Source organism: Triticum dicoccoides, chromosome 5B (genome assembly GCF_002162155.2).
Source record: "Triticum dicoccoides isolate Atlit2015 ecotype Zavitan chromosome 5B, WEW_v2.0, whole genome shotgun sequence".
Taxonomy (NCBI): Eukaryota; Viridiplantae; Streptophyta; class Magnoliopsida; order Poales; family Poaceae; genus Triticum; species Triticum dicoccoides.
The window spans coordinates 644,604,800-644,616,506 of NC_041389.1; the positions used below are offsets into that span (position 1 = coordinate 644,604,800).

At 49.4% G+C, this 11,707-nt stretch overlaps 1 protein-coding gene across 1 annotated transcript; it reads right to left on the reverse strand.

The window, feature by feature from the left end:
- Positions 1–490: 490 nt before the first annotated feature.
- Positions 491–7,047, reverse strand: LOC119312297 (putative chloride channel-like protein CLC-g). The gene is made up of 5 exons (XM_037588019.1): positions 6,699–7,047; positions 6,065–6,265; positions 5,745–5,922; positions 1,018–2,688; positions 491–939 (listed from the first exon to the last, which is right to left on the reverse strand). Exons 1-5 carry the CDS (start codon positions 6,857–6,859, stop codon positions 772–774), a joined length of 2,379 nt encoding a protein of 792 aa, XP_037443916.1. The 5' UTR covers positions 6,860–7,047; the 3' UTR covers positions 491–771.
- Between the last annotated feature and the right edge of the window lie 4,660 nt (positions 7,048–11,707).

Here is an 11,707-nt window from a genome sequence, read left to right on the forward strand (position 1 = left end):
TTAAGATTTTCATTTCTTCAAAACCGATTTTTCTTTATTGATGAACTTTTTTCAAATTCGTGAACTTTTTTATAAGTTCCTGGACTTTCTTTCAAATTTTATGAAAATTCTTGAATTCACGAAAGTTTTCGTTTTTTTTGTCAAAAGTCAATACTTCACCGATCCAGGGAGCGAAGTAGGCGATCGAGGGAGAATGAACGAGGGAGCGAGGGGAGCGAACGAGCAGAAGTGAAACAAGCGAACGAGGCAAGCTGGGCCAGCCCAGTTCGCGGGCGTGTGGGCGCCAGAACGGGGAACCGGCGCAGAAGGCGCCCGTTAGGAGGACCATCGAGGAAATGTATTGACAGACGACTCTGTTATGTATCTTCTTCTTCCCCAAGCTATCTTCCTCTTCCCCTGAATCCCTGTGTAATTCCCCATGAAACTATGAGATCTATGAACCACACCGTCGCCATGGCAGGGAATGCTATCTGAATCATAGCACTACAGGTCACGTGTTCCGCAATAATCAAGTTCCGGAAAGAACATCTTCCCGTCGTTAATAATGTACACAAGGAACAGCAGTGCAAGACGTGGCAGATCCAACGGATATACACGGACCACCACTCTGTTTTTTGGAGCTAATATACTTACAAGTAATGAATCAAGATAATAAGAAGAGAAAACAGTGTTTTTTGGAATTATTTCTTCACAGGCGCGCAAAAATTGATCCTCACTCCAACATTCTGCCAGCAGAATGCAGGTAATATGTACGTACGTTTGTTGTATGCTTCAGCCGCAGTTGGCGAGCCGCACGATGAGGTCGCGGAAGTACTTGGCGACGGCGGCCTTGTGCCACCGGAGCCGCTTCCACTTGCCGCCGAGCAGCACCGGGTGCAGCCCCAGGATGTGCTCCGGCATGAAGTCGTGCCTCGTCAGGATCCCCACCACCGGCGACCTCTGCATGCACGCAGTTTGTTTCGTCAACAACACAGTTCGGATTCCATTGCTGCTAGCTGCGTGAGAAAATGTACTTACGTCGCAGGCCTTGGGCACGACGAGGAGGTGGCGGAGGCCGACCTCGCGGAAGAGGATGAGCGCCTTGGCCAGCGACATGGTCTCCACGACGGTGTATGGCGAGGCGTTGGTGAACGGGTGCAGGTCCACGTACATCTCCATCTCCTCCGGCGACAGCTCCACGCCGTCCACCGTGTCCTGCTTGCCGGAGCCGCGCTTGTCGAAGTCCTGCGCCTCGAACCTCGCCGCGATGCTGTACTCCTTGGGGTACCGCTCCTGCGCCGGCAGGAACTCCCGCTTCCTGAGGAGCACGAGGAGGTGCGCCCTGAGCACGAGGCCGTAGAGCACGGGCGCGGTGGCGAAGGGCGGCTCGTCGATGACCGGGAACGCGTGGTGGCCCGTGGTGCGGAGGACGTGCATGATGTGGCCGACCTTCTCGACGCCGTTGAAGCTCCGTAGGGGCCCGACCACCACGTCGCCCACGCTGAGCTGCCGCATGTAGGGCTCAGCGTGGCCGTCGAGGTAGGGCAGGCCCTTGAGGCGCACGATGAGGTCGTAGATGCTGGCGTTGAAGGAGTCGGCGACGGTCTTGGAGATGAGCAGGACGAGCATGACCAGCGGCAGGAGGAGCAGGTTGTTGGTCAGCTCCACGATGATGACGCACACGGACACCGTCATGCGGAGCGTGCCGCCCAGGAAGGACGCCGAGCCGAGGATGGCCACCAGGCCGTGGTCGAGGCCGGAGTGCCTGCCCAGCAGCATCGCCACCAGGCGGCCGTAGGTGGCGCCGGTGAGGATGATGGGGACGAAGAGCCCCGACGGCGCCACCACGCCGTAGCTGAGCACGCCGAGCGCGTAGGAGGCGAGGAAGAAGGCGAGCATGGAGCCCGGGTGGTAGACGTCGTTGGTGCCGGTGGCGTAGAGGTTGCGGATGGCGTCGTCGTTGATGTTGAGCATGAGGCTGGCCAGGTCGTTGTAGTGGTCCGGCGGGCAGTGGAACCGCCGGAACTTGTTGAGGGAGCCGCAGGCGCCGTTGGGCCCCGCGACGGGGCAGGGCCGGCACGGCGCGAACCACGGCATGCCGAACACGCAGCACGACGTCAGGACGGACACGGCCGCCGCCAGCAGCAGCTTGTGCGCGCGGCCGCGCTCGTTGACGACGCTGTAGACGCGGAGGACCTGCATCATGAGGAAGTTGTAGAAGGCGCCGAGGACGGCGCCGATGACGCCGATGAGGACGACGATGGGGATGTCCTTGAGGTGGTACGTCATGAGGTCCTCGAACATGGTGCTCACGTCGTACATGATGAGCCCGCCCTTGCCGAACATCCCGCACCGCCCCGTCCCGCACAGCTCCACGAACAGCCGCAGCACCACCGCCACCACCGCCGTCGTGAAGAAGGAGCGCCAGATCAGCGCGCTCCGCCACCACGAGGAGAGGGACTCGAGAGCGAAGAGCACGCCGCCGACCGGTGCGCGGAACGCCGCGCTGACACCGGCGCCGGCGCCGATGGTGACCAGGTCGCGGCGGTCGCGGTCGTTCTTGAAGTAGCGTAGCCAGCGCCAGGTGAGGCCGTACCTGCGCGACCCGCCCTGGCCGAAGATGGCGGCTATGCACGCGCCCGTGTGCACCATTGGCCCGGCCTTGCCGACGTGCAGCGACGATGACACGGCGGCTATGTTGCCGATGACCTGCTCGCACGGTTCGATCAGAGTTCAGTCCAAAAAAAACATTTCGCACATGCACGCACTTGGCCGAGAAGCAAAAGATAAAATTTGAAAAATATAATATTGTGAGAGCAGTGTTTTTTTTGTGCGTGTGTGCGCGCCAGAAAGAGCAGTGTTTTTTTTTCTTACCCCGATCAAAATTAATTGACGCAAATTTAGTACTGTACAACCTTGATGAATCGGAGGCTATATTATTAATTTTTGTGACTACCACTGTTCTATGAAAGGTAGGTAATGTAAATTTTTAGAGTCTCTGTACGCTCCAATTCAAAGTGTCAAACACAAATTGGCATCATAGAATGGATTAGAATGAGTATTTCTTCTTGTTGGTGGACATGATACATGGGGATCAAATATATGTTGCGCGAAAAACAATTGGGCATCAATCGCCATTTGGATTTTCATCCGACGGTTGACCTGCTTTCTCCTTCGTTCAACCAATAGTTTTTCTCCTTCATCTTGATTCGACACTGGCCGAACCGCTCCTTGACGCCACGCGTAGCCGATGGCGCTCTCACTCGCGACTCGCCGCTACCTTCACCATGATGTCATCGCCCCGACCTTCCTTCTAAGCCCACTTCTTAACCATTCATCCTCTCCGGCATTGGTAGCCCACCCGTACCCTGAACTATCGTCTGGGACTGCCCTCCACCAGTGACAACACTTTCGAGTCTTCCCCGCCTTCAGGTTGCTCCCGCCTCGGCCTTGGCGGCAGTCCCGCGCCTCATGGCTACTCATCGTGGTGCCCCCATCTTCGCCTCAAAGCTCTTCTCCCTTTCTTTTCTTCACAAAAATCGATTGTGTGTGTGTGCTATATAATATAATAATAATAAGATTTGTAATGAAACATCCAATTAGGCGGTCGGGCAGACGATCCTCCTCCTCTGAAGGGGAGCTCTAGTCGGCATCGATGGCGGTGGCAACCTCTCGCGCGACGACAACTGTTGCCACCTCCGCCTAGATTCGGGCCCACCAATCATTAGAGAGCTACGAGTAGTACGTGGGCCGGCTGCACACCATCTCATTGTCGGTGGGGTAGTCTATGGGGAGCGGGGTGGTGCATAGGGAATTTGGGCAAATAGATGTCAGCGGCTAGGGTTGCGGTTCGAAAGGGCCGCAAAGGTGCTTTATAGTTTGGGACAGACGAATAGGGCGGTTCGCCGGTGGCTGTGGCATGAATAGGGGGAGAGGAAAGCGTGGTCCTACTGAGAATGCCTCTTTTGGGCTTAAATTTAGTGTAAAGGGTAAGTTTTGAGGGACACCTCCACAGGTATTTGGACATATACATCCGCATGAACAGTAAACTCTAAAATAATAGTAAATAAAATAAAATAAAAACTGATTTTGTGTGGATGAACATCAACAAATTTTCTAACATCCTACAAAATTCACCTTGAAAGACATCCCTCGAGGCCCGTGAAAAATTTAGGGACTCAAAAAGATGCATTTTGGAGCACTCATTTATTTTTTGCACACACCTCTACAGATCAGTTTTTATTGTGAAGTTTTGTAGGATGTTAGAAAACTTGTTGAGTTTACCCACAAAAAAAGTTCAAACTATTTGAATTGTTTGATTGCTTTTTTTTAATTTACTGTTCATGCGGGTGCATTTGTGCTCGAGATTAGAGTAACACTTTCGCAAATTTTTGAGGAGGGTGCATTTGTGCTCGAGATTGGAGTAACATTTTTGCAAATTTTGAGGGATTATATCCTGGGAAAGGACTAGATGGGGTTAATTCTCTAAATGGTTTTTATGGGAATAAATAATATGTATCTATATCTATATCAATATAAAAAGGACCCAAAGGGCAAATCCAATTAATCTCAACCATCGAACTAGGTCAATCCAACGATCTAGATTGTTGCAATGGTCAGCGCTCAACATATTTAGCACACATTAATATCGTATCGTACGAAATATTAACACCAATGCTACTCCCTCCATTTCTATATATAATCCTTTTTAGAGATTTCAATATGGACTACATACGAATGTATATAGACGTAGTTTAGAGCATAGATTCACTCATTTTGCTCCGTATATAGTCCATATTGCAATCTCTAAAAAGACTTATACAATAATACCCCCTCCGTCCCATAATGTAAGACGTGTTTTGACACTACACTAGTATCAAAAAACATGTTACATTGACGGAGGGAGTAATTAAGTAATTAATGCGCAAATATATCGTACTTCCTCTATTCCTAAATATAAGTCTTTTTAAAGATTCTAATATGGATTACATAAGGGACAAAATAAGTGAATTTACATTCTAAACTACGTCTATATACATCCCTATGTAGTCTATATTGAAATCTCTAGAAAGACTTATATTTAGAAAGGGAGGAAGTACCTAATATATACATGAAATTACTATACTGTTTAATATCAATGTGCATTGGACGTTCGCCTTTACCAGTTATAGAAGGGCTAGAATGCTCTTAGATTATTTTTCTTCTTATTTTTATTTTTTTTGCCATATGGTCGGGCGGACAGATGACTGACCCCAAAGCCCAAACCAAGCAAACAATGTCCTCTTCCCTGTCACTTTCAGTGAGATAGAAATCTGGCGGTTCCAGCTCAAATGATTGATGCATTTTATATTTCTATACCCTCCCCACCCAATAAGACAAGCCACGTCGGTGTAGAGTAAACGGATGACCAGATCCAAACAAAAATTAAAGAATATAGTGCTATACTAATTCATAGCGGCCTTTGACGACAAGGAAGGAGCAGCAGTAATTATTATTTTTGGTCACATGGATCATAAACAATGGTGGGAACCTGCACAATCATTCCTCCGATCGTGCAGGGTTTGCAATTGATGGCGTCTCTTTTTATTTATTTTTGGATAAACCCGGTCCAGTGCAGAGGTGGACACAGACGGACAGACGGATGGATAATTGAAGTAGCAGCGGACGTGGGTGGGTGGACGGATCATGTGCTCGTCCCGTGGACGAGTTGAAGAGGCGTGTGATATGCTGAGGTGGATGAGGATGTGGACTAGAAGTGGTCTCACCTTGACAGCGAGGGTCCTGAGCGAGAAGATGTTGGGCGCGTCCACGCCGTTGAGGTACGCCTTCACCTCCGGGATCCCCGACCCGCCGGCCGCCGGCGACACCGACGCCGTGATCGCCGACGCGAATAGTAGCAGCGCCAGGTTCGCGCCGGCGAACACCCAGAAGGCCGTCCAGTAGCTGCGGAGCAGAGCAGATCTCGGACAGTCAGTGAGTCAGACACGGTGAACCTGAATGGAATATTGCTCACAGTGGAGACAAACATAGATACAGAAGAACATTTGTCTTGGTGCTCGGCGGAGACAAAACAAAGGGAACAGACCTGCTGGATTCCATGAGGGATGAGACGGCGGCGTGCTTGAAGCCGGCGACGTTCTCGACGGCGAGGTTGATGAGGAAGCCGACGACGCCGGTGATGATCCCGATGGCGAAGCAGAAGGTCCATTTGAGGACCACGTACCGGACCTGGTCCGCCTTGGCCCTCGTCCGCCAGTTCTGGTCGAACAGGTCGTTCTCGATGATCCTGCAACGCAGGTTGAATTCAGTACGTAGGTAGATGAAAATGCCAGGTGGGTACGGGAAGAAACATGAACGAACGCACGACAACTAGCCCAAGGGAAGAAAACAAAAGGAGGGAGGCACGCAGCACGCTAGATTCTTGATGATAAGACAAGAGGAAGCAGAGGACAGAAAGCATCACATGACAATCTACTGAGCATGGCAACGGGGGGAACAAAACAAGAAAGGTTGTTGAGAAGACGATTGGATTCATTCGATGAAGGAGATCCAAGGTAGATGCTGGGCCGGAGGAGCCGCGCAATTGAATCAACAAAACGGATGAGACTCAGAATGACAGGCCACGAGCTCAGGAGGCAACTAGCAGGATCAATGGAGAATTCCGACATGGATGCGTAAAGAGGTGCTCCGGTCCAGTAGAGAGGGGCTGCGTTGCTTACTCGTAGTCGAGGCTCTCGATGGGGCAGGCCTTGGAGCCGACCATGGCCACCTGGGAGATGTTGTTGGTGGCGCTGCGGTGGAGGAGGGGCCGCGTGAGGGGCGGCCGCTGCTCGTCGTCCTCCGTGATGAGGTCCTCCCGCGGAGGAGCCGTGGACGCCATGGCAGCGAGGGAGCTCGCAATTGCAGTTGCAGTTGCAGTTGCAGAGGAGGTGGACCGGAAGAGAAGAGAAGGGAAGAGAACAGAGGTGGTTTAACTAGGAGGGAGGGAGCCAGGAGGGTGATTGGCAGACCAGGAGTTCTTTTTAGGGGGGAAGACAGTGGTAGTGCTACTCAGAGGAAAAAGAATTAGTTTATGATCAGCATCAGAAAGAGCTGAGCTTGTGTAAGAAAACAAAAGGCAATAGCCCTCAGAGAGGATAGCTGCCTAGTCATCATGGTCATCATCTACTACAGGTAGATTACTACTCCCTCCGTTCTGATTTACTCGTCGTGGTTTTAGTTCAAATTTGAACTAAAACCACGACGAGTAAATCGGAACGGATGGAGTACTAGATGAGCAGCGATTTGTCTGAACTGCGGGTAGGTTTTGGAGGGCGTTCTCCTTCTCGGCAAGTTGAGTGAGGCTGAATTGGCTGTTGGAAAATCCTTGTACGCCGTGAGCCCGTGAGCAAAGGCCGGAGGGACGTCACGGCGGCCGGGAATAGACGGGCAATCATTCACGGGAGCTGCCGGGACGGCGGCGAGCGGGACGGGGAAAATCGGGAGAAGGCGACACAGATCGATAGCATGCGTGCGTCTGCGGTTTGATGCATGTGCTGTGTCTGTCTGTCTTGTCCTTGTTTTTTTTTCTTTCCTTTTTCTGAGGACTCCGCGAACTGAAAATGCACGGCCAAGACGGCTGGGATGGGATGGCACGCCCTTTGGCGGGCCGAGGAGCCGGACATCTTTGAAAGGGTGGCTGTAAAATTTATTTTTTGGAAATAGTGGCAAAAGACTTACCTCATTGATTAAATCCTTTGGTTTGGAGGAATTTCAAAAGAATTATATAGGATAGGATTCTTGTAGGAATTTTTCCTTTAAAGCCCTTTTGGTTCGTAGCAATGGTTCCTTTTCCTACGTAGGGTTGGTTCCGATCCTCCATATTTCAAAGGAAAATAAATATGAGCCTAGACTCAATAGAAAAATTCCTATGATGTGAACCAAATGACATCTCTTTTTCTAATCATACTCGTAGGATTTGAGATATATGCCATCTCATTTCATACAAGTTTTCTATTCCTGTGATAATCCTATCCTATAAACCAAAGAAAGCTTAAGAGACTTGCCCGGCTAATTAACGAAAAAACAGGCGAAAACCGATACATATAGACCATGCAGACTACACTCTAAGAAAGAAACTTTTTTTTATAACCGCCCTTTTAGGCAACTTTATTCATCTTTGTGGCGATTTACATCAGATTGCACTATCGCAATCAAAGGTACAGGGATTACATCCAAGACCCATGCACTCGATTCTGTAGATAGACCATATTTGGCACACCAATGAGCGGCCTCATTAGCTTCACGTCGAGTATAAATGATGTTAGAGCCCTGCAAATCTGCAAGCAAGTAACTGATCTCTCGCATCACATGTCCTCCAACTGAGTGAAAGCTTCCAGCCCTCCACTCTTCGCATATCGTTTGGCAGTCTGTTTCTATTACCACATTCTGCCATCCTTTCTCTACTGCTAAATGTGCAGCATCTCGGACAGTCAACAATTCCGCTGCATACGCATCTGTCAGCTGTGGGATTTTTGTCGTCCGAGCGACAACAACCTGACCCCCATGGTCCCGCGCCACCACCCTGGTTGCCGCCATCTCAGCAATGTTATCAATGGCCGCATCCGTGTTAATTTTCACACACTCTTCCTCCGGCGGTCTCCATGTGGCCATCTCCTTCCTCCCCTCATCCCTTCTAGCAGTAGGGATATAAAATCCATGAATGAGTTCCTGGATCAGAATCATTGATCTCCCTGGCTGGTACTTCACTTCCTCCTGAGTATATTTATTTCTACTGCTCCATATAGCCCACATGACTGACACTGCCACCGTTGCCCTGTCTTTGCTTAGAAAGGTAGCATCCAATATGTCCTGTGACCAGGTTGCAGGATGCAACTTGGGGACCCTGAGACCAAAGAAGTCAGTGGCCTCCCTCCAGAAAAGCTTCGCATGATCACATGTAATTAGCGCATGATATAGAGTTTCATTGTCATGTCCACACACTGGACAGAACGCCTTATCGTCGATATGTCGTCTAGTGAGCTCTCCTTTGGATGGCAGAAATTCCTTTAGAACTCTCCACCCAAAAATCCTGATTTTCGGTTGCACATTCAGCTTCCACAATGCTTTCCAAACCTCAGGTTCTTGGATCGAGGAGCTTGGATGCTCTCCTTCGATGCCCCGTGCACCCATGAGGAGCTTATATGCCGAACGTACAGTAAACAAACCGGACCTTTCAAAGCCCCACGCCCAGAAATCCTCCATGGCCACCCTCGGCCTGGGCATGTTCAATATAGCATTAGCATCTGAAGCAATGAAAGTACTTCGGATTACATCTCCATTCCATTCTCCTGTCTCCAAAAGCAGGTCAGAAACAGTATGAACGACCTCCTGGCCTATGTTACAGACTGGCCGCAGCGTAGGGGTTCCCTGTATCTAGTTATCATGCCACACCTCCGTCGTACGACCATCTCCTATTCTTCGAATTAGCCCTTTTTTCAGTACTTCTCTTCCTGATATGATGGCTCTCCAAGTGGCCGACGCAGTAGCTGGACATCTAGCCTGCAAAAAATCACCATCGGGGTAGTACCTCCCCCTTAGGACGCGCGCACATAGGCTTTCCGGGTTGTCCAACAAGCGCCAAGCTTGTTTTGCTAGCATTGCATCATTAAACACCTCCAGATCACGGAATCCCATTCCTCCTCTCAACTTTGAAACTGACATCTTCTCCCATGATTGCCAATGCATTCCTTGCTTATCTAATGATCCATCCCACCAAAACTTCGACATGATTGCCATAAATTTCTTGCACAAGCCTCTTGTGAGCTTAAAACAGCTCATAGAATAGGTCGGTAGAGCTTGGATCACAGACTTAATTAGGACTTCTTTCGCTGCGCACGACATCAACTTCTCACAATAGCCTTGTACGCTAGACCTTGCATGCTCCCGAACATGTATGAAATTGTTCTCCGTGAGCCTACCAGCTGCTGTTGGCAGCCCTAGGTACTTTTCCGCCAAAGCTTCTCTGTGTATTTGCAGCGCATTCCAAACCCCAACACGTATCGATGCCCCACACTTTGGGCTAAAAATGACTGAACTTTTTGCCTTGTTGACACACTGACCCGAGCCCACACTGTAAGCATGCAGAATCTCATTTAACCGGTATGCACTTCGCGAGTCAGCCTTCATGAAAATCAAACAATCATCTGCGAAGAGCAGATGAGAGATCCACGGGGACCTCAGCCCCGGTCTAATACCTCTGTCCACCCATCCTCCATCATAATTCTTTAGTAAACATGACAACCCCTCTCCGCACAAGAGAAACAAGTACGGTGAAATAGGGTCTCCTTGTCTTATGCCTTCTGACGGTCTAAAAGATGGGAGGAGCTCACCATTCACTCAGACTTGGAAGGTGACCGAGTTCACACATTTCATCACCAAGGACACCCACTCTTCAGAGAAGCCAAGCTGGAGCATAATTCCCTGAAGATAGGGCCACTCCACTCGATCATACGCCTGAAGGAAATATGCCCTAGAGGCAATAATAAAGTTATTATTTATTTCCTTATTTCATGATAAATGTTTATTATTCATGCTAGAATTGTATTAACCGGAAACATGATACATGTGTGAATACATAGACAAACATATAGTCACTAGTATGCTTCTACTTGACTAGCTCATTAATCAAAGATGGTTATGTTTCCTAACCATAGACATGTGTTGTCATTTGATTAATGGGATCACACCATTAGGAGAATGATGTGATTGACATGACCCATTCTGTTAGCCTAGCACTTGATCGTTTAGTATGTTGCTATTGCTTTCTTCATGACTTATACATGTTCCTGTAACTATGAGATTATGCAACTCCCGTTTACCGGAGGAACACTTTGGGTACTACAAATCGTCACAACGTAACTGAGTGATTATAAAGGAGTACTACAGGTGTCTCCGAAGGTACATGTTGAGTTGGCGTATTTTGATATTAGGTTTTGTCACTCCGATTGTCGGAGAGGTATCTCTGGGCCCTCTCGGTAATGCACATCACTATAAGCCTTGCAAGCAATGTGACCAATGAGTTGGTTACGGTATGATGCATTACGTAACGAGTAAAGAGACTTGCCGGTAACGAGATTGAACTAGGTATTGGATACCGACGATCAAATCTCGGGCAAGTAACATACCGATGACAAAGGGAACAACGTATGTTGTTATGCGGTTTGACCGATAAAGATCTTCGTAGAATATATAGGAGCCAATATGGGCATCCAGGTTCTGCTATTGGTTATTGACCAAGAATAGTTCTAGGTCATGTCTATATAGTTCTCGAACCCGTAGGGTCCGCACGCTTAAGGTTTCGATGACTGTTATATTATGAGTTTATGAGTTTTGATGTACCGAAGGAGTTCGGAGTCCCGGATGAGATCGGGGACATGACGAGGAGTCTCGAAATGGTCGAGACGTAAAGATCGATATATTGGACGACTATATACGGACTTCGGAAAGATTCCGAGTGATTCGGGTATTTTCCGGAGTACCAAAGAGTTACGGGAATTCGCCGGGGAGTATATGGGCCTTATTGGGCCATACGGGAATAGAGGAGAGAGGCTGAAAGGAAGGAGGTGCGCAGCCCCCTTCTGGTCCGAATTGGACAAGGGGTGCAGCCCCCTTTTCCTTCCTCCTCTCCCCCTCTTTCCTTCTCTCCTACTCCAACAAGGAAGGGGGGAAGTCCTACTCCCGATGGGAG